We start from the raw sequence: 26,640 nt of genomic DNA, 5'->3' as shown, positions 1-26,640 counted from the left end.
TAAATTTCATATGGAATAGCAAATGCCAATATTTCATTTGCTCTTTCCGCAAAAAAGTGTTTTTTGGAAAACGTTAGAAATGCAAAATAATATTTGTCACCAAGCTTGATTTTTCCGGCATTTAACGTACTCTTTTTAAAATTTAAACATATTGGTCATTTCTAATTTCCTTCCAAATAACTTGTTACGTTGTGACAACATGATTTAGTGAATTTGCTGGAATGTTGTTGCAACGTTATTGTTTAATGTTATGATTTAACACACCTGCATCATCCGAAAGCGTTCAAAAGCAACGATAAACCGTGATGAATGAAAGTCACTTTGCGTTTGTGAAAATCATATGCCCTCTACTGCTATGTATATCCCAATCTACAATTAAACATTACAAAAATAATTTAGGAAACCCTGTAACCTCAACGTACATAAATTTTAATTCAAACGGTTCTAAAACCAACACAATGTGTCAAAAATTGTTACGTAAACGTGTACCTTAAAGAGATGCATATTAAGTTTATGTGATTTAGCAGGGTATAATCTACTGGAATATATTAAATATCTTTATTAGAACATATCATACAATGTGAGAATGTACTAAACAAAATAACCTTGATCCTTATATCTACATGACTATTTATTGATATTTGACTGGCGTAAGCTTAATGTCTGGGTTCATTTGTACCTTTGGCATACCGTTCTAAGATGTTTTGTTGACTACATTCTTGAACTGTATCAAATGTAACAAAATTTGATATATGGGGTAGATTTGAACCTGCAAAACCTAAAGTTTGTTCCTGTCGGCCACTTTTATTTTCCGTCAGTCGGTTACTTGGTATAACTCTCTACCATGTTGTGCGTGTGCATAAAGATTGGCCATGGCAAGCCAAGGATGTAGCCCAATTGTTGTGTGTGTGTGTGTGTGCATAAAGCTTGGCCATGGCGAGCCAAGGATGTAGCCCAAGTGTTGTGTGTGTGTGTGTGTGTGTGTGTGTGTGTGTGTGTGTGTGTTTGTGTGCACAAAGCTTGGACATGGCGAGCCAAGGATGTAGCCCAAGTGTTGTGTGTGTGTGTGTGTGTGTGTGTGTGTGCATAAAGCTTGACCATGGTGAGCCAAGGATGTAGCTCAAGTGTTGTGTGTGTTTGCATAAAGCTTGGCTATGGCGAGCCAAGTATGTAGCCCAAGTGTTGTATGTGTGTGTGTGTGTGTGTGTGTGTGTGTGTGTGCATAAAGCTTAGCTATGGCGAGCCAAGGATGTGGCCCAAGTATTGTGTGTGTGTGTGCGCATAAAGCTTGGCCATGGCGAGCCAAGGATGTAGCCCAAATGCCCAAGTGTTGTGTGTGTATGCATAAAGATTTGCGATGGCGAGCCAAGGATGTAGCCCCAGTTTCTGAAGGTATTCTCGGGCATGTCTAAGGAATATATACACACAACTGCAAAGGTCGGGGCCGAAAACGTTTGCATCATTTTGAGATGTCGGCAGAAAATAGATTTGACTCTGTGTTCTTTTAAAGTATTTTCGGTCTAAATATTATTCAACTCTCTCTCTCTCTGTCTCTCCAAAACATGTACCCGCAGCATAATCTCTTAGGATTTAGCATACTTTCCTACCATCCAAAAGATTACGTGATATAGACTATCTGAGTAATAATTTTTTGTTGACCTCCGTAATTTTAGAAAGATTTAATTATTTTGCTTTCAATAATATATAAATACATCCTTTCGAATTTGTGCACCACTCATATCCTTAGCGTGAACTTAACCCGGATCAAACACTAGATTGCAATGCTTCAAAAACTTCGTTGTCACTCTTCACGTGGTGTATATCTTATGTTAAACGTCATGTTCCAAGAATCAACTGTATATTTAATTTAGTACACACACACACCCTATCGAGAAGGGTTAGAGTTCGAGTTAGCATCCATATTGGGATCAATAAGCCAAGACAGCAGGGATGGAGGCGTACCTGTTGATTTTCCTGACAGTGTTAGTGGGTAAGTTCATACTTTTATTTGTTTGTAACTATAAAGTTATCAAGAACCGAAAACAGTTTACTGGTTAAGAATGAAATATATACTTTAAGCATGTTGATCGAACCGTATTTAATTTTTATAGTATACATTTAAAAAAAAAATAAAGTTCCTTCTCGACTTCACTTCGATGTTATCTATAAGGAATTTCTTAAATTTCGTCCTGAAGTTTTACAATTACATGTAACACGGATCGTGCAGAGTGAATTAGCTATAGTCCCTATTATATGATTCACCCGTTTAACAACCACTCCAGCCAAGAATTGGTATCTATGGTTCCTACTTCCTGAGAGAGAGAGAGAGAGAGAGAGAGAGAGAGAGAGAGAGAGAGAAAGAGAGAGAGAGAGAAAATTAAGTAATCTAAGGTATCACATGCGAAATCAAAGTTAAAAACTATCAACTATATAACACTAGATCAATCTTTAGTAACTTTTTTGCTATTTGTTTCCTGGCACACATTAAAGTGATCGTTGGTTTTCGTTACTTTACTGTTGATGAACGAGAGTTACCAATATAATGGGTGTCTTATATCAACACTGTCGAGCATTCATGTTTATACAAAACTGCGACCTTGAGAACCACATAAAAGATCTTAGCAGGGAATCTTTTTTGTTGTGGATACCAATCCGATCTCTAGTCAGTTGGACTGGAAATCTTCAAAATGACTTCCTTTAGTCGAAAGATTTTAAAGAATTGTATATGCTAATGTTATTCTCCTTAAGTGTGTTGCTGTTGGTAAAAACTGAGTATAGGAGTTTGGTAAAATATTTATGACTTTTGATTAGGGTTTATTTATTAATTTAGATAAACGTTTACCTTTGCAGTTCCTTTTCAGGAAAACTGTCCGTTCTGCTTCCGGAACTAAAGAATTTGACGGCTCGAACTCCCCTCCCTAAGGTATTAAACCTTTCGGGTAGTTTCCTTGCCATATTAGTAATATTTGCAGAAGATTTAGTAGTGTTTGATGTTTGCCATGTGTAGTTTGCAATGTTTTTGTGTTGGCATATCGTGTTTGTGTTTGGACAGTCTATGATGGATCAAATTTATAACTGCCAGTTTTCTTTACTTATTGGAAGATCCTTCTTGGTGTTCCTTCAGGCTCTCTGCTGAGTCGAGTGACTGCCTTTTCCCTTTCTTCCTTGAGGTTTTTAATCTTCCACCATTAGTATTGGAATCTTAAGTCCATATGTATTCTACTATAAGCAGACAGAGTATAGGAAATAAAAGTATATATATATATATATATATATATATATATATATATATATATATATATATATATATATATATATATATATATATATATATATATATATAATAAGAAGAAGAAGAAAAAAACATAAAAAAGAGAATACAGGATATTATTGTTCTATGTTTGTATGTTGTGCGTGTAGGTTTTCAGTCGTATTCCTAGTGTATGTTTTTAGTCGTATTCCTAGTGTAGGTTTTTAGTCGTATTCCTAGTGTATGTTTTTTTTTTTACCCCTTGTAGTGATATGTTGATTACACTGGACTTCCATTTTCTGATAGTCCTATGTGACCCGTACAATATTGCATTAGCCTGATAGCATATGCGTCATACTGTCCTTGTGTCTTACTTAGGAAACCAAAGCCTTGTATCCCGTGTTTTTCCTGTTTGTCAAGTTTTTAAATTATGTTAGAAACAGTTAATACGCCTCTTGTATTACTTGTTATAGTTTTGTTTAGTGTTCCCATATCTCACCAGGAAAGACATTTCGAGATCATATGAGCAAAATATATTATCTTTTAATGTCTCTAAGCGTCTAATGGCTTAATGTCAGACATGTGCAATTTCCATCAGCGTGCGAGACGGATAAGCGGTTTTTAAGGTCACACATTGCGATGGAAATAAACTGATTAAACCAGGTCGAGGGCCAAAGGTCGCACATAGCTGGTTTAGATTAATACGATAATGATCACAAAGTAACTAATGTTGCCGTATACCATGCCTGTGAAGTACAAACATGGATTTATTTTGTCGTACATGCCAATCCTATTTTAGGTGCCAAGGGACCGACCCTTTAATTTTAGGGGCAGGGTGGAGGGGCTTTTGGATTTTCTTTCCAGGAAGGATACTTTCTATCAGAAGATAATTTCGTGTTCCACTTAATCTTATGTATTCTATTCTACAGTTCAGAGCAAGGGATATTTTCAGGTCCCCTGCCACTCAATCCGTTGAATGGTAGATCGCTAAATCGATCTGTGGTAGCACTATGACATACGTCTTGTAAGTTTACATTATAAATTGTTCTGTGGTCTACCAAACATTTTGCCTAGCAGATGCCTCATTTATAATGAAAGTGTAGAGATAGATTTTAATTATGTTGAGATTTGTTAAAACTATTAAAGACAATGTTAATTAAGAGTAGTCTGCCTTTTGGGGCACAAAACGTGTACTTTAAACAGTGTTATTGTCGGGAAAATAAAATGAAAATCGATGTGCTGACAAATTGAAACGTGACCACACCGATCATGTGTCATGGCTGTATATACAATGTCTTCATGATCACAATGATCTACTTTGCTGTTAGTTACTAGTACCCTCCATGTACAACTTTTAGTGAAATGAAAATCGATCTGCTGACAAAATGAAATGGGACCACATCGATCATATGTCATGGCTGTATATACAATGTCTTCATGATCTCAATGATCTACTTTGTTGGTAATTACTAGTACCCTCTATGTACAACGTTTAGTGATAACTCGATAAGACTCGTCAACGGTGACTAGAAATTTCGCGCATGTGATACGATACAAAGCTGTACGATCCGTCTGTGCATTTAATGATTGCTGACGAGCTTTGCCAAATTAATCGTGTTCGCTGGCCAAATCTTATTATTTTATCTTTTCAAACTGTGTTGCACGTGTATCGCCCCTACCTTTAGTTGCTAATATGAAAATATGTTGTCCCACAAAACCGTTTTGATTAGAAAACAATACCATTCCACCCTCACCAACCCAAATTTGCCATACCCCTGAGCTCCTCTTCCCCAGTCAAACCTAAATCGTATCGAATAAGTGTACATGCACGAAAAATCGTTATCTAACTTTAGAAGGACAAGGTTCAGATTTAATAAAGTATCAGAAGCAGATTATTAATATTTCGTTTTAGGTCACGTATTACGTTTTTAAAATAATCATTTTGCACGCTGCTGTCGATCATCCCTACCCAGCAAACATCTCATGCAGAGAAAATGGAAACGTGTTGTGATGGTATTATCCTGTTATAATTAACCTTCTCTCACGTAAACAGTATGATACTGTCAGGCACACTGGTCTAATTCAAATGTGCGTGATGCATACATCATTTTGCTATTTGATTCAGCAGTTATTGCTTAAAAATAAATTTGAAACCAGTCAAATAAGGAAATACTATTTTGCTTCAATTAATAAAACAATTCGTAATACTCTGATCTGCTATCTCAGATCTAATAAAGAGAGCGTTATAGCATCCACTGGGAACACCGACATAAGTAAATAATATGTATTCAAAAGACTGTTGGGCTTATGAGACAACGAATTAACTTTTTAAAAAATTAGAAAACAAAAACTAAGACTTGGATTCGCTTAGTATTTTCTGGCACATCAACACTGCTAAGATTGGATTGTGCCTAGTCAAGTGTCTTGCATGCTAGCATATCTTGCTTGATCCTATAATGGGTGTCTATAAACATATTATTCATGCATATAGACACCGAACCACACAAATATATATTCTTTCATACAGACACCGAGCCATCACAAACGTATATATATGCATACCCACACTAAGCCGTCAGCAACACATTCTGAAGAGTTCACTTTACAGATATTATGTTAAACATTGTTCCAGCTTTGTTGCTACCGTAAATAATTGGATGTTACTACTCTAAATAATCCTGCAGTCATCAACCTTACTAAAAATAGAAATACTACAACCACCATCACTACTGTTACGCACAATGTCAGTCAACTGTAGCTGCAGTAGGAGTATTAGTAATATTAGTAGTGATAGTAATAGAGTAGGTGGTATTAGTAGCCAGGCTCCTTCAGAGGATGACAGATGCCCGGGCCACTTCAAGGGCTGAGGCCACTAGAGCCTTGTCATATTGAAATTTGGAGTTGAATCGAATGCCAAACAAGCCCATATAATTTATTTTGTAAAGATTTAAAATACAACTAAGTGCACAACAAGAGTATTTAAGAGAGCTAAAACAACTGATAAAAATATAGGCCCTTTAGAGCCTGAGGCCCGAGACATATGACCGTGCTCCTCCCGTCTTTGATTGGCTTGTTAGCTGAAGAGAACTCGTAATATCTTTTGTCTTTTCAGGTCACGTGAAGTCATCTACTTCTTGCTATGACGAGTATGGATTTACAAAATACTGCCCATACGACTGTTGCGGATCAATTGGCTACCAGTATTGCTGTAATACATACGGATACAGCACAACGTAACTAAATGCTATATAATACTGCGCACATATTTATTAGAATCGTCAATTACGCTTGAAATCATTGAAATTATAACCTTTTGAAATATTTTGATTTTGACTATTATTTTTGCGCGTATCACTTTTGCGATAAATCCCCCAAAATGAAAGATTTTACTTCATTTATTTCAGACAAAGTCTTAAGCCTGAATTAATCTTCCTATAGAAGTTATGGCGAATTGTCCATCCATCAATCCATTTGTTTTAGTTTTCTTCTACAGCAGGGTTCCCTCGCTTCCGAGGAATCCGGAAAAAGTCAATAGAACAAATAGGTTTATTCATGACCAGGAAAAGCCCTTTCACTATACAGATATTGATCAAAGTCAGGACGGAACCGGGGAGCGAATTTTAACTTAAAGATTAACTTTTATTTATTGAGTTCTTACCGGAATATCTGCAGGTTTCATGACTCTTCGGTCAGCTGAGATAGAGTTGCACAATGGATCAATTTGGTGCTTGCCCTAAACAAATCTATATAGTTGTTCCAAGTGGATCAAATAAACTCTTTACCTCGATGTCAACGACATTTTAATAATTGCTTTGTTGTTGAAGTTACGAAGACCAGTCTTGCGTCATAGTGTGTTTGTATTGCTGCGACATTTAATCGTGGTGATTCTAAGTGCAAAATAAAACAATATTTCTCCCTCCAGTCCCCTTTTTGAGATGTGAAGTTAATGAAAAGGGACTGCGATAAATCTTTGCTTAGTACATGGTTGTTTGTACTGGGAATACAGTACTACACTTATCGTCAATAATAGCCTTCGCGTCTCTACGCTCGCCTTTGCAGCGAACTTTAATATAATTCCTTGATACATACGTCACGGATGGTTCCAACAATTACTCTGTGGACCCAAGTTTTTATAAATCTTATCGCGAAACGAGTATTTTCGGGAATTTTTTACGGTAATTCTCCGTTTTAACGAAATAGTAAGACGTTATAACGGATTAATAAATCGTTCTAACCGAATAGTATATCATTATAATAGATTAATAAACCGCTCAAACATATTATTAAACCATTTGAACGGATTAGTACTTCGTTATAACAGAATAGCAAGTGGTTTGAATGGAGTTCATATTCTTTTGAACGGATTAGTACTTCGTTATAACAGAATAGCAAGTGGTTCGAATGGAGTTCATATTCTTTTGAACGGATTAGTACTTCGTTATAACAGAATAGCAAGTGGTTCGAATGGAGTTCATATTCTTTTGAACGGATTAGTACTTCGTTATAACAGAATAGCAAGTGGTTCGAATGGAGTTCATATTCTTTTGAACGGATTAGTATATCGTTCGATCGAAGTAATACGCCGTTCAAATGGACTAGTAAGTCGTTATAAGGGAATACTAAATCGCTTTAAAAAATTGCTAAAACCGATCATTAATTCGTTTGATGAGATTAATAAATTGTTGGAATGGATATATAAATATTGAACATTGTTATAGTTATATTTTTCTCATAGGATTAACATGTGAGGGCGTATTGGCCTCAAGATGGGAGAACCCATTTGTTCAAATTTTAAACGGTTTTATGACACTTTGGCGTCAAGATAGAAATTCCTGTGTTAAAAACGTCAGTAGGATTAACATTGTATGACACTCTGAAGTCAAGATGAGAAAACATTCGTTAAACTGAGTTTCAACATTTATGGAACGGCGATATGCCAGTCGGAGGACAAGATGGGAAATCAAATGTTAAAATGTTGTCCGTAGATTTAACATTATGGCTTTGTCTGGCGGGCAATTTAACATAGTAATATTATACTAATATTACTTGGCTTGAAATGAACATGCTGGGTCAATCGGACCTGTTATGTTAATATAATGTTATAGCTTTCAAAGGTTTAATATGCATGGGTCTGTATGGTCACTAACGGGAATTTAACATGAAATCACGAGGGGGCACAATGAAATTGTACAATGGGTGCGAAAGAACACGGGAATGACACTCTGAAAACACTTCATAAAGAGATATTAATGTTTTATGAACCTAAATGTTAATTTCTTAACACTGTTTGTCGTGTTTATTAATCCGATAGCAGAAAGGTTGTTTCAATGCCAATGCTTCATGAGGCAGATTTTGGTTCTTCAACATATATTGCAAATTTTCGAAATTCTACCCTAGATTTACTACACTGACTGACTTTACCTAATGTCAATTCACTTGTTAGAATATTTGTTTCTGAATTTTGTTTATCGGCAGGCGAATGAAATAGAATATAGAAGGAATTGATATCAGAATTAAATTCGCTAACACCACGCGTTTCAAAAGCCAAATCGCTCTTATCAGGACTCACCTAGATATATTGAAAAATAGATACGAATTAAATCATTGCCCATCAAACGTAAACTAAATCCTTCCATTATCAGATGTGTGTATATGTGTGCGTGTATGTATGTTATCGTATCCATAAAAGAAGATCAAAGCAATACGTAGAGGCACTTACATTTTTTTGGTAGACTTTCGTGAATGTGAATCAAAATGAAATTTAAGAACACATCACGAAGATACATTTATCGTCCTTTTACTGCCTTGTTTCCGATTTTCCTCACTGAAATATTTTCATTTTATGTTATTTCTCGTGCTTATCTTTTGGAGACCAACGTCCATTACCTCGAGGTCTTGTTGGAAGTGTGCTTTCAATTGTTACCAACCTACACTCACTGATCTACTTGGAATCACGCTGAAAATTCGACAGTGATAAAATAAATGTTTTTGAATGCAGCCATTGCGAGTTTCATTAGACACACAAAAACGAGGAATATGAATTACAGTCATCTTGAGAAACTTCACAGTGTAGAAAGAGAAATTCAATGCATTATTTATTCTGATCGTCATTCAGTAATTCCACTGGTTCGTTATCATATCTCTGACTATGACATTGAAGATCCAACTGGACGACTTGGCTCAAAAAAAGGCAAAGTTTGTTTCCACCACAAAGGTTAAACCTTTTGTTATTGATACGAACATGCCGCATATAAGTTCTACGCCATCACAATGAATGTGCAAAATCTTTAGTCCACGGCAATTGAAACGTGAAAGGCCCAATTCCACTCAATCGATAATATTAGATAATTCTGGGGCACTAGAAAATTTATAGTGGCATGATTATTTAGGTATGGACTGTGCCCACTTACAAAAAGAAAATAAAAATATTTGAACTTGTTAATAATAGAATTTATTTTCTGTTCTACCACACACTTACTATCCAACGTGCCGTTAGGGCGACGAGCATCCAGTTACAAATTTTATTATATGCTCATTTTTTCCCCCGTTAACTTTACATTGTCAGAATCGTTCAGTACTACTCGATACTAAACCCGCGCGTCAATACACATATAGCATTTACGTGCATAAAGGAACTAATTTCTATTGTAAACAAACAATGGACGCAGACGCCAGCACTTTTGATTTGTAAGCAAATCGTGTACACTCGCGTAAGAGGCGCTTTACGTTGTGGTTGTTCAAATTTGTTTCTGAATGAACTAAAACAGATATTTCGTGGACTGCCACACACCAGCTGTTTTGGCACATTCCGCGTTGATATAATGTTTCGGATTTAGGCTAGCTACAGTATACAACAGACGCAAGAACAGGTCCTTACAAATAACATACAAGTGACAAGTCATATACTGTCTTCTTTAGCTGGTGATAAGAATTGCAAAAAACAAATATACTTACAGTTTTACATCCTAAATTTCCTCAAAATGTACTTTCTTAGTTCTTCAAATCCGAAGTAAATGAGCCATGTGATAGGTTCTAAATCTTGATTACACATTTCGAAATTGTACTGTAATTTCGATGATAAGTGCAATTACATCCTTCTACTGCACTCAAAATGAAATAAGCATTAAATTCCATAGCGTCTTTTTGATAATTGCAATTGAAAAACTTCATATTTTTCCCACATTATATTTCAAACATTCAATGACAGAAACAGAAACACATTTGCAGATGTCAACACGATTCTCCCTAGCTTCTTCAATCCCATGTATTTCATGTGGAATTGTCACATACAAATCCAGTCCACAATCACGAAAGTTTGTAGAATTGAAAAAAATACCAAAAATCTATTCATTCCAGATCAAATGGAAAAGTTGTTGCAATGCACATGCATTCACAATATGACTCTAAATTTCAAATTTAACTAGACACGCCATTTTCTTTTGAAAGTTATGTCGAGCGCGCGACTAAGTTCAAATTTATCTGGGCGGAGTTATGTGCGCAGTAATAATGTTGTTGTTGTGTAATGACGAATATGCGTTTGTAAATTTAGTTTGGAATACGCCATACATTCATTTACGTTATTTCTTATAGTGTATTTTGTTTATATAATTAAGCCTTAGGTAGAATAAAAAATGAGCATATGATAAAAAGGTTACTACATTTGTATGGGAAAATATGAACTCGTTTTGTCGGATGGATATACTGCACTCCCAAGGTCGTGCAGTATTCCATCCAAAAAACTCGTTCATATTTTCCCATACAAATGCATTAACCTATAAATACAAACACTATAACATCATCACACTGTTGGAGTGAGCAATACCCACTTTACCAAAAAAAATACAGTCACCAACAACAGGTAATCTATTATCCATTACACACACTATACTATTAATACGCTGCTAGAATGATTAATCACCTATTAACCTATTATCTTACATCCAAAATACTACATCAACAAAGAAACCTACACGCCTCTACTGACCACACAAAGTATGATGAAAAAGAAAACAAAAAAGAGTATAAAATATAATTTAAACTCCTTTTAAGTAACACTAACTTCCCAATGCCTCATTGACCTTCATATTCTTTCTTTATAAACAAGTGCGTTTTGATGGTATAATGTGGGTACTGCATTGTGGATCGTTGAATACCGATCACTCCAAAGGCGTGTCGAAGATACGTTGTGGGTCTTGGATAGTAGATAGCCGTGATGCTTGTAACGCAAACAGAATGCTTATGGAATAGTATGGTATTGGATAGCAGATCACTGAGTGTTGGTTTCTGTAACAGCCTCTTAATGATGTATAGTCGGTACTTGTTACTCCAACAACGTGTAGATGGTAAAGTGGGATTGTTGGAAAATAAATAATCTGTTGTTTGTCACTCTAACGTCGTTTTGATGGTATTGTGTGGGTGTTGGATAGTACATAACTGAGTATTGATGACTCTAACGGCTTGCTGGATGTAATGCGTGGGGTGGAGCAGAAAAGATCTTTTAATAGAAATGTACAAGTATTTTTGTTTTATTTGTCGTTTGTGGGCACAGTCCACGTGAAAACGGGTTTTCATTTTGAAATTAACAAGTGGTCCAAATGTCTCAGTGTATTACCTGTTGCCTTAAGGCCTTTATAATAATTTCCCGTGGACTAAACTTTGGGCATATCGATGTTGACGGCTTAACACCTGTATGCAAAATGTTCGTACCAACATTAAACTTAAGTCCAATGTTTTTCACAGGATTTCCCATATTGAGGTCATGTCCCCCGCATGTTTATCCTATTTAACGTATGATTTACCATCTTGAGGATATATCGCCATCATGTACTACAATTTGGTTTGCATTTACCTCAAGTTTCTTGACCTTTTTCCTTGAAGAGTTCATTTGGTAGTTCCCGCATAGCAGATCTACGTCTATGTTTTTCATAATCCATGAAAATGATTTGCTATACAAATTTAGTAATCCGTTAGAAAGATTGACTAATCAGTGCGAATGATATCCTGATCTGATTGACCGAATTACTATTCCGTTCTAACGATTCAGTAATCCGTTATAACAATTTGCTAATCGGTTATGACGATTTATTACACCGTTCAAACGAATTAGTAATCCATTCGAATGATTTATTAACCAGTAATCTCCGTTTCTACTAATCCGTAACAATGATTTACTAATTTTACTATTGTTTTCAAACAAATTAGTAATGTATTAAACATTTTAATATTTATTTTTCAGTGACAATATATCGGCAGTGTAATATTAAATTTACAATGCAAAAAAAAAAAAAAAAAAAATGACATGCACAACTTAATTTGGTTCATCAGCAGTAATGTAATAGAAAGAGTCATTTGGCATTTCATTCCAGCCACGTGACTCTAATTACATCTTGGCAAACGAATCTCAAGCTATGTGTTGAATGTAGTTAATTCAAAGCACAAAAATTGGAACAGAGAGAAAATGTATCCGTCGCTATGAAAGTGATGAAGCTGTCTGCTTATTTGTCAGCTTTTCGACAATGCATATGTGTTCAATAATCTGAATCCTTAACAAGATCCAAGCTACGGTGTGATTGAGGCAAAATAATGGTATTAGAGACTCTCAGTTCACCTAAACAGGCCCCTAAAACGACGTTCACTCCCACCCCCTTCTGTTTCGATGCAATACTTTATTAACCAAAGTAAAATATATAATAATATCTAATGGATAATATAGAATTGGTTGATGGTTTCATGCTAGTTTTGAATGGTAGATAACTGGATTTTGATGATTATAACGGTTTGTTGGATAATATGTGTAAGATCAGACAGAAAACATCTTTTAGTAAAACTTTACGAGAACGTTTATTTGAATTGTGCGTAGGCAAAAACCACGCCAAGATTTATCATACTACATTATATAGTGGGCCAGAGTTTTTCATCTTATAACACACTGGCTCAAAGTAGGCCCTTCGCATATCAGTTCTGCGTATCCATTCTGATGGCGTAAAACGTGTTGGCAGAATGTTCGTAACAACACAAAACTTATGATCAAATATTTATCACTGGATTTCCCATCTTCAGGACACACGAACCCCTCCACACACACACACACACACACACACGTGTTAATCGTATAGAAGAAATGCCCATTTAACACAGGATTTCCCATCTTCAAGCAATATTGTCCTCCCATACTAATATTGGGACTACAATGTCGTCACTTTTCTTGATTTCTTTGCAGAAGAGTTGCTAAAGTAATTATAACATGGCAGGAGTTCTCTCACCCGTCTTTTTGCGGATGACGTATCTCTGCATTATTTATTCACTTATTGTGATGAAATAGAGCTTTGCATGAATAATGATCCAATAAAACTGAATAATTGGTCCAATCAATGGCTCTTAAGGTTTAATCTAGAAAAAAAACATTGGGTATGTTTTCCATGAACAAAAACGTAACAAATATTGATCTTAAGTATGTGGATTCTCATCATCATATAGGACTACTGCTTTTAGCAAATATCAAATAGACTTGTCACATTGATATCCTTTTAAAAACATCATTTCGAATAGCCAATCTTCGAAAATTAAAATACAAAATTAGCAGGCCAATTTTATCAAAACTATGTACAACTTATAAAGGCCCATCTTGTCATATGCCAGTGTAGTCTGGGATGGATGTACGTTGATCGAGTCAGAACAATTGGAAAAACTAAGCTTGAAGCTGCAAGAATAGTTACAGCACTTCCAAAACACACTAGCAGCAATCTCTCTAATTTGAAACAAGGCGGGAAAGTTAGCGGTCTAAAAGAAAGGGGCAAAACTTATTAACACTCTGGAACATTAAAATGAGCCAAACTCCGAACTATCTCTTTAAAATACTCCCTATGGTCATTTGCAATTTAAGGCTAAATTCTACTAAATCATCTTGCATACCCTGTACTGAAGCCTTGTGGAGTGATCTCGAATAGGATACTCAATGTAGCATGTCTTACGGTGCTTTGAAAAGTGTTTTTGTCTAAAATAGTATCTAGTAAAATGCCCAGTTTTAGTAATCGAACCCTCGATATAATCCATACTAGATTACGACAGTAAGTTCACTAAAAGCTTATCTTGACCGTGTACAGGATCATATGATTTATTTAGATCATATTGGACAGTCTCCTAATAGAAACAGTTTTTGATATTGAAAATGCACGTTTCCTGAACAAAAACGTTTTCTATTCCGTTCTGTAAAGGTCATAAGTAGTGGTTAAAATAAAGTCAGTATCACCCTTGGAACAAACCTGGAAAAGACCTGGCAATTTGTCCTTCTAAAAGGGCCAGATCTGTGTTAAAAAAACACGTACACATCTACAAATAATACTAAACGCAAGTGATATGATTAACATCTGGATCACGGAGTCTTCAGATTAATGCTGAAATGTAAGAAAAAAATAACAGTCTTTATTAGTATTTATGACGTGCACGTTCTTTATGTACCTATAAAACTAAAAACCACCAACATTTAACACTAATGTAGGTCATGTGCCAGAACCTACCCAAATCAAACAAATAAAAAAACAAATGAAGCTCACGTATTTATTTAATAGTGTTTACACTGTGTGAAAATTGATTGATAAAGCAGCTAAGGATTCTAATTTTCAATGGGAGGATGAACAAAACTTAATAAAATGAAAAATAAAAGTGCACAGTTTCCTCTATTGTGTAAGCCCTCATTTTAGTGTTCTTTGGGGAATATGTTGACATAATTTGTTTAAATTGAACCACAATAATAATGACATGGGCATTTCGTCTGTAGAAATGTAGTCAGCTGCCAGATTGAAATCCTTTGTGCTTCAGAATATATTTCCCAGGTACGCCGGGGTACAGTTAAGGGCACGCTTCACAAATTATTGGCTATATCATGTCCAGGAATTGGGAGCAAGGTGCATTTCACAAGGATACACCGAACCAGGCCTGAGTGAGCTGGGCTCGAACCCAAGACCGTTGAATTGCGAGTTCGACGCTTTACCATCTGAGCTCTTGCGGCATCCACGTGGCTCTTTGACACTAAAAGCCACACACATTTATAGTTAATCTATGACGTGTGGCCACGATGCTAAAACATTAGTGAAGGTGAAAACTTCCTTTGCATCATACGCGGTGTGAGAAGAATAACAGTTTTAAAATAATTTATGGACACGCACCTCCAGTACTGTTACATATCGATCCAGTACGACATGAGAACGGTTTTACTGTTGCTTCTGTTAGCTGCATGAAGCGGGAAGGGTGAGAGGTGTGTGAAATAAATAACTCCACAACAAACTCCATATTATACTTTGTCCTTTCTCCACCCTGCTTTCATATCAACGTCGAAAATTTGTGTTTTTCTCTTTACTATATTTATCGATATTTTAAATATATCAGATATACCGGGCCTACTATAGGAGCCATCGTCGGAATTGTAATCGGAACCCTTGCAGGGGTGGCAGTGCTGATAACCGTCGTCGCTTGTTGTTGCTGCCATCAATGTAAAAGTCAAACAAGTGGGCAGGTCGTCCAGCCGTATGTGAATCCCGGTAACAATCGTTCAGTCATGTTATTGCATAATCATATGTACACTTTATAATGTTTTGCTTTGTCTTATCTCTAGTGTGTCAGTTTAACTGAATCATTCGTATGTTTTCATTGTAGTAGAAAGAAATCATATGCGTCTCTCTCTCTCTCTCTCTCTCTCTCTCTCTCTCTCTCTCTCTCTCTCTCTCTCTATATATATATATATATATATATATATATATATATATATATATATATATATATATATATATATATATATATATTTGTTACGTGTTTAGGCTCATGCAAAAAGTAACAAGAAAAGTGAAGACAGCAAGCTTCGTAAAATTTAACGGATGATTTATTTCCGTAGAAACCAAGGAAAATGAGAAAAAGAACTTACGGCTTTACGAATCAAATCTAAAATTAATCTAAGAATTAAAAAATAAAAGTCATATTATTAAAAGGCCCTAATTAAATCTGACTTCAAGCTCCGACGAAATCCAAAATAGAAGGCGATGACGTTTGTCGCAACCTTTAAAGTGATATTGTGTCAACAGTTCCTTGTTTAATCACCAAAAATTAATCTAGTTTTGAATTCAGAATAAATTTCAATGAATGTCTTTATCCAAGAATTCTGTATGAGCACTTATATATTTCCAGAGAAAAGAATCACTTGTATTCCACAAAATAAAATTTCAGCTCAAACTGGTCACAACAAAACACCTTTAAGTGCCAATAGTTTAGAGCCCAAATGACCAAATTCTATTGAGAAACCAGTTATACACTAATTTAAGACACAAAACAGATTCCCGTATGAGGGTCACGTGATCACCCTTCTAGGACAATATAGAAGCGTTTTACAGGTCTAACATCACGTACTATCAGTATGGCCTTAACAGAAATCAATGGTTCTTACTCTGAGAAATAATTAAATATATTAAAAAGTTGTTTACTAGAACTGCCACTGCTTCTGAATAAAGGTCAGGAGCTAGGTCAGCGTTACATACAATGTCTCTATTATTAGCTGTTTCCGTTACAAATTTAAAAAAGTCAGTCAGAACTGAACTCTATTCTGGACAATATTTAATCCAGTAAATAAAGCTACATTACCATAGCATGTAACGGAAATAAAAAAATTGAAACTAACAAATAAACAATTAAATATAAATCAAATATAAATTAAATTAAATAGATATAAGAATGGAAGAAAGAAGGAATAAATAATTGAAAACGGGCTTATAACATTTAAGTTGCATATTTGTTCTGCGTTTTCGTAAGACCAACATAGTTCTGAAGCTAAAAGCCAACGTAGTAGGGTCGTCTTCATCGAGCAGAGAACCAAAATGTTTTACCTAATTCCAGACCTGGGTCATAGGGCGAAAACTATGCGTGAAATATGTTCTAAAGAAATTATATCCCAGTGAATTAATGCTCTTATGTAGTTGAGTATTTTGGTTTTATTTTGCGATATTTAGCTCACTTTTTCAGAACGTGATATAATATAAATGGCAGACAGTATTTTTGGTGGAGGTTGAGGCTGGGATAAATATCTGACCCACTGGAAGGTACTGCCAAACTTTTTTCACAATTCCACTCTTGTCGCAACGATCTTAAAATTTTTACAGCGGGATAATACTACTAATTAAAGAGAAAAGTTATGGATTTATGGAATATGTTCTTGGGTGATCATTATCGCAAACATTGAGTACGGATGATACACGTACCTTTCCTGCGCGTTCTACATCGGTCCACCCCAGGTTAGACTCTGCAGGTAGCATCTAGACGGAATCTACCTAATGGATAGTCAAATTATGGTGATTGGCAAATACCCGTTGATGTTGTTGCGAATGTAACGCTTGTGGCTATTCATTGGTTCCTTGAAATCATTTGTTTTGCAAAGATGTTTAGAGGCATCTGTCTTGCAGGTCAGGAAATAAATTACACTTGTGGGTCGACATTTCAACATCTGATTGATTGTAAAGCTAACTTCTGTCGTCGAACTTCTCAACGCTTTGGTCTCTGGCATACGTTTGCAAATTAGGCAACGCTTGTCTTTGTAGCAATATGTGCATGAACACGTGGTCTTCTATGAAGTTACCGTGACACGTATCAGATGGTCCTTGAGATTTTTAGGTCAACTGTACGCAATCATCGGAACCTTTCAAAAACTTCTTAGACTTTTGGAAGATTCGATCTCGCGTCGAAAGTTTCGGATTAACTGTTGTAAGTTCGAGGCATTGTAGTGGGATATATATATATATATATATATATATATATATATATATATATATATATATATATATATATATATATATATGTGTGTGTGTGTGTGTGTGTGTGTGTAATATCAAGTAGTGAATACTAATGCACACCAGCAAATTTACATTGATTACCTCAATAATGATCCTTTTCTCATCTTGGCGTCATAATTAATGTGTTCTTGGAATATGTTCGTTATGTGATGTTTCTGACCCGATATGGGATGATATGTAGTCTGTAGTACCCATATATATTCGGTAGGACCCATATGTGGTCAGCAGTACCCACATACTGCCGCCTTATTGAAATTCTACTGACTCGACATAATACCGTTGGGAATCATTAATACCACTCTGCTGCCGTCTTATTGAAATGCCACGGATTCCAAACACTCCCATATTGAATCAGTAATATCCATATGCTACCGTTTCATTTGAATGCTACTGACTCGATACAATATTTGCTTGAATCAGTAATAATCGAATTCCACAGATCCCAAGCAATCCAATAATATTTACCCAGTAATACCTATATGCTGTCGAAAACTTCGGATGTTTAGAACCCCATTAAATCACATATTGAATCAGTAATAACAAAGTCAAATAATAAATTTACATCATATTTCCTATCAAACTCAACACGCATAGTAAAAGGGTATATTTCGGTTTCCACCAGATATTTCGGCATACATTATAACTAAATCGTTTCTGTTTTGCACGTCATAAAACTGGGATTTTACAGGTTAATTAATGAATGAAAAGTCTATATGTATAGTCATCATTAGTTAACGAAAAGACACCCATATACACTGCACACTCTTTCTTAAATGAAATACAACTTCAGATGCCGATAGTTTTGACAAAATATCTACGTACATGTTTATTTCTACCAGTAAGGTGAATTATTGACTGAAAAACGTTTTCACTGTTGTTGAGTTTTTTTTAAAAAAAATTTATTAAAGGGATTTCTGTGGTGACAACCACAGCAGAGACCAACCGAATGCAAATGCAGATGAACCAGATGCCTCCGACAATATATGCCAATTCCTACCCGGCCACCCCGCAAATGGCCCGGGGTTATGTGCACCATATGCCGGACGATCCGTCTATAAACAAGCTGTATGCTACTCCTCCACCAGACTACGACCACAATGAGAGGAAATAGTCGACTTTTGAAATGGAAAAAAATGAATAGAATGAATTTAATTGCTTTGTCATGGTATTTAATATATTGAAAGAAAATTATATGATTATCACCACTCTTAAATTGATAATATATGGTGGGGCAACAAAACAGCAGATTGCATTGCAATTTGACTATATATATATATATATATATATATATATATATATATATATATATATATATATATATATATATATATATATATATATAGAATGAGTAAGAATCAATTAAGTTTTTTGGCATCACAAAAATTATTTAAGAGGTTTTAACTTGGCATTGTGTGCAGTGAATAGACGCTTTCTCAAAGCATATTTTGCCAAAACGATAACGGTCGTTTATTCATTCGGTGTTTTATTACCTAGTATTTTTTTTACAAATTCATTATTATTCTCTCATAGCTACACTTTTAATGATTTAGCTTACGATTTCATCTTTTGTATAATTATGATTGTCTTGAACTTGGTAGGACGAGGGTAACTAAAGAATTGTTAACATATGAGTGAACAAAGTGGGGCAACAATTGTGCACAAGGTAAGAGTCTTGGAGAAAAAAATTGTATTGTTAATTTTAGTTCCTATCAGCATGAACAGCGTTTTGTGGTGGCAAATGGGGCGACCGCCCTTGGCCCCGCTCTTGAGGGGGCCCCGCGCTTCAGGCCTAAGGTCGTCCTTATGAGTTTGTCTAGCTATATTCTCCGTCAAATCGCGAAAGTTGATCTAGTCTAGACATAATCAGTGTTTGCAGTAGCATACCAATCGAGATACCGATACTCTGGCCCTGTGCGGTCATGGTCGGCCCTAGGCCCCGCGTACTCCTAACGCCGCCTCTGCCTATCAGTTTATATATTTAATGTGAGCTAGACATTTGCAATTATGTATGTTTTATGAAAGCAACCGATTAAAATTCAGGTAGCTTGGGTCTTTGATTAAAATAAATGCAATGAATATAATGTTTGGACAATTCATAAGCTGTATTTAGAAAGGTCGAGCAAAACAAACAATAAATACAAACACTTTAGGAGCTTTTGGAGCAAGAGACTTATTTGAAATTCATTTTTGTTTCGTACTAGAGAACCATCACAAAGACTGAGTTTTATTTAAAACGTTTTCTGACGTGCCTAATAGTAGAATCATAAGCGAGAGATGGATGAATGCATTGCAGGCAATGAGGTCACTAAGATGGATGAATGCATTGCAGGCAATGAGGTCACTAAGACGGATGAATGCATTGCAGGCAATGAAGTCACTAAGACGGATGAATGCATTGCAGGCAATGAAATCACTAAGATGGATGAATGCATTGCAGGCAATGAGGTCACTACCTGACCAGCTCTCTCTGCAGCATCCAGGCCAAAGGAAAACGTTTCTCAAAGGATATAACCGAGTCTGCAAAGAGGCGCATTGGTTGATTCACTTGCAACTTAATATGTCGTCAGACGTGCGAAAAGGGGAAACTGACCTTGTACACAATTGTAATCATTTTTTGTCACATTATAGTATGAACTATACAACTTTAGGTACTTTAACTTGAAGCTACTTTAGTTTAATTTTATGCAATGTCTGCGGGATAAGTTATTTCAGTTAGCAATTGTGTGCACGATATCTCTATATTTGATAATGTGTTCATCAGGAGTAACTTATCGCAGATTCATTAATAATTTTACTTGTTTCTAATTACACTAATGAATCGGCTTCAAACGTGTATATGGGACTGCGTGTACTTTTTGTATATTACTCCAGGGGAGGAATCCATTTAAGACAATGCCCATGTCTAAACAAACATTAGCAAATTCATGCTCTAGTACAGCTAAGTATCTATTACTGATCGATCAGCGAACTCCAGTAGAAATTGAATAATGTGTTACATGCATACAAGATGGATTGACAAATAAATTATATATTTTTTTTAACACTGCCTTGGAAGATACCGAGGTTTACAAATTAATATATATTGCCACATAAAGAAAAAAGAAAGAAAAAAAAGTCGGGCAAGTTTTGTTTTTAAGAGCCTGATAGTTCGAACTATAATCTGTTAATAAGTTTTACTGTATGTAACATTAAACTGCTTTTTTCACTAAATCTTTAAGTTTTTACTCGTTTAGCTTGGAGGAGTCTCACATGTACAGTCGTCAGTATGTAGTACTCATATTTGAAAGGATGCGGGTTCAAATACTGTTATCGGTTCAGCCAGGGCTGGCTATCCTAGAGCAAAGTACTTTATCCTATGCACTTGTTACCAACTCGTGTTCCTGTGCTGTAAAACACCAACCATATAAATGTTTCCTTCTTTATCATACTGTCATTAACATTTTATAATCAATACTCTTTTAGAATTTTTACAAGACAAAGTAAACACGATTTGAAATGAAAATGCTTTTGTTTTATATTTTTATATTATAATAAGTTTTCTCTATTCCTTATAGAAGATTAGCATGTATTTATTTAGCATTATACTAACGCAACGTAAGTCGATGTTGGGAATTTATTTTAAACTGTATATATTTTCAAATTAAGAGCTGATTGAACACCAGCCATATGTAGAGTATCGACACAATGGAAACTGCAACTATGTGGTTTTACGACTGTTATTTTGTTCAGATGTAATTTGTAAAATGGTGATGATGAACCAATGAACTTTTTGATTTTATCTTTTCGTAACCCTATATGAAGCAATTACAAATAAAAATTTTAAATGACCAGACAAACACTAATTGTTTCTTTTTTTTTGAAAAATTAAATTGAGGATCACCAGACCAGTAGTATTGGGGTTATTATGAAAATGATAAAAGCTACTGGCAATTCAGACATGAAGACAATTAGCAATGTACAACACAATTATACATTTGTTATGAAGATCATACTATTTTTCAACACTCTCACACATAAAATCTTAGCATTTAGAATATGTCCCCACCTTAACAAAATATGCGTAATATATACTTTTTGATTAATAATCATTTGTTGACATCCTTAAACAACAAAATGTTACATTATTTTGTTTTATTCCTTTTAATAATACGTACTTGCTTCCTTTCGTGTTTGGCTGCACTCATATCTTTAGCGTGAATTCTACCCGGATTTTATACCAGATAGCACAATCTTTCAAAACATTTTTGACAACGTTCAGGTGGTGTATATCTTAATAAAAAAGGTGATGTTTCACCAATCTACTATAGGTTTAATTTAGTACAAACACATAACCTAGAAGTATTAGGGTTAGGACAAATATTGGGATCAATAAGCTACCATGGCATAGATCGATGCATACCTATTGATTTTTCTGACAGTTTCAGTGGGTAAGTTGACGCTTTTTAAAACTATATCTATACAGGTACTACGATCCGAGCGCAATTTATTGGTCATTAATGCAGTATTTGCGTTATGCTTGTTTACCTGTCGTAATAACATTTTGGCAATACGATTTTCATTTTTCATTACGTTTCATCTTGAACTCACTTAGTGTTCTCATTTGAGAATTTCCTGAATTTCGTCCGAAGACTTGCACGGATCCTGCAGAGTGAATCGTCTATAGTATCTACTGTGTAAATCACCTATTCGCCAATCAGCCAAACCAACAGGTCTTATCCAAGGTTTTTACTTCCAACTTCCATACCAAACTTCTGACCAAATCAACAGCTTCTGACCTAATCAACAGCTTCTGACCTAATCAACAGCGTCTGACCTAATCAACAGTTTCTGACCTAATCAACAGCTTCTGACCAAATCAACGGCTTCTGACCTAACCAACGGCTTCTGACCTAATCAACAGCGTCTGACCTAATCAACAGCAGGTTACATGTCTATCTGCCTACCTAGCTCCCAGCCTGCAAACCAGACCAATTATCTACCTATACGTACTAACCATCTTCACGATTACAAACACCCACCCATGCATTTATTGTCGAGTATGATATAACTTGGACTGAATCACATTAAAGGGAAAATATATCTACTTCATTAATGTGAGTGAAAGAGAAGGATTGAGGGAGAGAGAAGTCATTCGATGTGTCAAACGCGATATCAAAGTTAAAAGCTTGCCACTACATCAAATGAGAATAATAATTAGTAATTTCGTAGCTATTGATTTCACCGAAACACAATAAAGTGATCATTGATTAGACAACAGTCTAATTTTAGTTACTTTACTGTAGTTGTTCATTAATAAGAGTTACCAATATTAGAGGTGTCTTATCTGACCCGTATCGAGGATATACGTTAATATAATATTGTGCCCTTGAGGACCACAGAAAAGATCCTGTATCTTAGCAGGAGATCGAATTCAAGAATATATTAACAAATTATACAATCTTTTAAGCGTCTAATGGTCTAAAGCGCTCACCGTTCCGGATCAATGTCATCTCACCTCTGTCTGCGTGGGTTTAAGTCCAAGGCAAGGCTAGCGTGGGTACGAGGGAAAGCATGCCAGTAGCTTCTCGTGGGTCGGTGGTTCTTTCCTGGGTTTTCCAGGGTTCTTCCTCAACCAGTTATACTGACCGCCATGTATAGCCTATCTTGTGCTGAAAAAATGGCGTTAAACCCTAGAACAACAACAACAACAATCTTTTAAGCGTCTAATAATAGAAATCATGCATGTGCACCTTACACCAGCGCGAGAACCGGATAAACGGTTGTTAAAGTCACACATTATGATGCAGATAGGCGGATAAAACCAAACCTGATGTAGGGTAGTGCCTGGATAAAAGTTAAAATGTCGACCATGGTATCTGATGCACATTCACGTACTTAACTGTTGTACTTGGCACTCTTATTCTGGAAGACAAAGGTCCAAACATGTCATTTTAACGACATGATGGAGGGGCGTTGTGATTTTCTTTCCCACCAGGATTATTTTTAGCATAAATATAATGTATTTTTTTCTACGCATCAGAGCAAGAGATTTTTATTTCTTCAGGACCCTTTCACCCCGCCAATGACACCATTAAATGGTCGGTCCATAAATGTGTTGCGATGGCCCTATGACACTCGTTTTAAAGGATCCATTATAAATTGTTCTGTGAGATACGAAACCTTAGCAATACTTTTTTGTCTTGCAGGTGTCTCATTTAGACTAGAAGTGTTCATGTTGATTATAATTATTAAGGACAGTAATAATTAACTGTAGTACGTCTTTGCTGCACAAAAATGAGAACAAAAAAGTCATTGTCGGTAAAATAAAATAAAATCTGTGTTGACATGTTGAAATCACGCCATATTTATCATTGCATGTAGGTAAGGGATAATCTCAAAAATTCATTCAGGTTATAGTTCGGTGCCTTTCCCTCGCATGGTATATTTCTGTAAAACATTTACACTGACTGTTTTGAAGTAATTACATTCGCAAACTTGAGTTTGAAGAGAGAGAGAGAGAGAGAGAGAGAGAGAGAGAGAGAGACTGGCACCTAAGAAATATAATCATTCAAATTTGGCCGCAAGTAGCTGAGCCGTCAGTAACTCAAGAAAGAAGTCGGTTGACTGTTAATGATAGAGAACAAGAGGTCTTGTGACAAACGGCAACAACAACAACAATAACAACACCAATAGTATCTACACATTAGTGCCTTGGAAAGGGATCAAGAGAAACCACGAGGGAAATTGTTTGAATCTGGTGTTACCGTTTTTCCTCTTCCACAAAATAAATTGAAATTAAAGATTTTCTTGTTCAAGGATTATAATATTCATAACGTTTTAAGGTCGCCGTTAAGAATGAACCGTGTTTTTATTTTTTATATAAATGCTGTGTCACCTTGTTCCTCAGTATATACACGACCAACACAACAGAGCTAACTTTGCAAGAAAGGTGTCATTGCAGCCATTGTTTATTGTTTTGGGTGCTATTCTAAGTGACAAAGGTGAATGTAAACATAAAGTTATGGAACTTGAAACTTTGTTTCATGTAATATAAAAATAAATTCATAGAGCCTGGACCGTACTTGTAAGAGTGTTTTGTTAGTTTTCCTCACCATATCTGAGCTATTTTGGACTGTTTTGTTGAATTAAGAGAACACTGAAAATGGTATAGAGCAGGGCAAGAAGCGTGCAAGTATCAAACTTCAACTTTCTGCCTATTTTGATTTCAAATGCGACAACACTCATTACAAGCCTTGACTCTATATACAAGGTGTCTGTGACCATTATGATCTAGTTTATCGAAAAGTACTTTTACACTCCGTGTGCAACATACCGCTTAGTGATAACTCAGTACGATTGGGCAGCGGTCACTTGAAGTTTCGCACAATGATATAATGCAATATGGCGGAACTGTGCATCCAACGGTTTCTGGTACTTTTTTGCCAAATTAATCGTGACAAAGTTTACTACAGTTCGATTTTTAAATTATCGCAAATAAAAAAGCAGTGTTCTCGCAAGAATCAGTTCTGAGTGGGATACAGAAGCATTCCCCACCCCACGCTGATCCCTCCCTACACAAGTTCCTCTTGACCAGTGAACCGTACATTGTATTGGATAAGTGTTCACTCGCACCATAAAGTCCATATCTAACTGGAGAAGGCCAAAGAGCAGACTTGATGAAGTATCTGAACGTCATGCAGCATACGTGATAAAATATCTGAAGTTCAAGGAACAAACTTGATAAATTAACTAACGACCACTGAGTAGACTTGATGAAATAACCGAAAGCCATATAATAGAATTGATAAGGTATTGGAAGATCAAGGAGCAGACTTGATAAAGTAACTGAAGCAAATTACTGAGCTTTTCGTTTATGATCACCTACTATGTTGTAAAACTACTTTTTGAACGATTTTGTCGATCCTCCATATCCCATGAAAAACGCATGCAGAGAAAGCGGAAAGGTGTCATTATGGCATTATTCTGTTATAGTCGACCTTCTTTTTTCAATTCTTTCATGTAAACGGTCACACTGGGCTAAATCAAATGTGCGTGATGTATGCTTCATGTTCTTATTAGATTAAACCATTCATGTATAAAGGTGAGGAAAACGAACAAAAAGGAAGTACTATTTTACTTCAATTAATAAAACAGCCCATAAATACACTTATCTGTCATCTCATATCGTATTAAGAGAGCTTTATATCGTCTTCTAGCAACAAAGACATGAATCAGTAATAAGTATTCGAATGACTAGGATGCTTCAAAGGCATCAATCACAACAAGTATTCAAATGACTAGGACATTGCTAAAATCAAAATGTGTCGAGTACAGTGTTTTGCGCGTGATCATATCACACTAGGGTACCTGGGCTGATCTTATTGGCGGGAATTGAACCCGTATTTTGCTAATGAAAATATTAACTAATGTAACATAGCGGCTTTCAATGACGAAATGTCTTGGATGAATGAGAACATTATAAAAGAGTGACTCAGCATTTATCTGGGAAAAAGGTGATACATATCTGAACAAGAGCAGCAGAGAGGATGAACAGACCATTTTTTTAGAAGGTCCATTTTGGTA

General features: G+C 35.6%; 1 protein-coding gene across 1 annotated transcript; it reads left to right on the top strand.

The window, feature by feature from the left end:
* Positions 1-1,873: 1,873 nt before the first annotated feature.
* Positions 1,874-21,580, top strand: LOC149788942 (uncharacterized). The gene is made up of 4 exons (XM_089975085.1): positions 1,874-1,990; positions 6,363-6,483; positions 15,635-15,786; positions 18,987-21,580. Exons 1-4 carry the CDS (start codon positions 1,951-1,953, stop codon positions 19,187-19,189), a joined length of 516 nt encoding a protein of 171 aa, XP_089831211.1. The 5' UTR covers positions 1,874-1,950; the 3' UTR covers positions 19,190-21,580.
* The last annotated feature ends 5,060 nt before the right edge of the window (positions 21,581-26,640 follow it).

The sequence above is a fragment of the Sinohyriopsis cumingii genome, chromosome 11 (genome assembly GCF_028554795.1).
Source record: "Sinohyriopsis cumingii isolate HCF-2022 chromosome 11, ASM2855479v2, whole genome shotgun sequence".
NCBI lineage: Eukaryota > Metazoa > Mollusca > Bivalvia > Unionida > Unionidae > Sinohyriopsis > Sinohyriopsis cumingii.
This window is presented reverse-complemented; position numbering and strand designations above follow the sequence as displayed.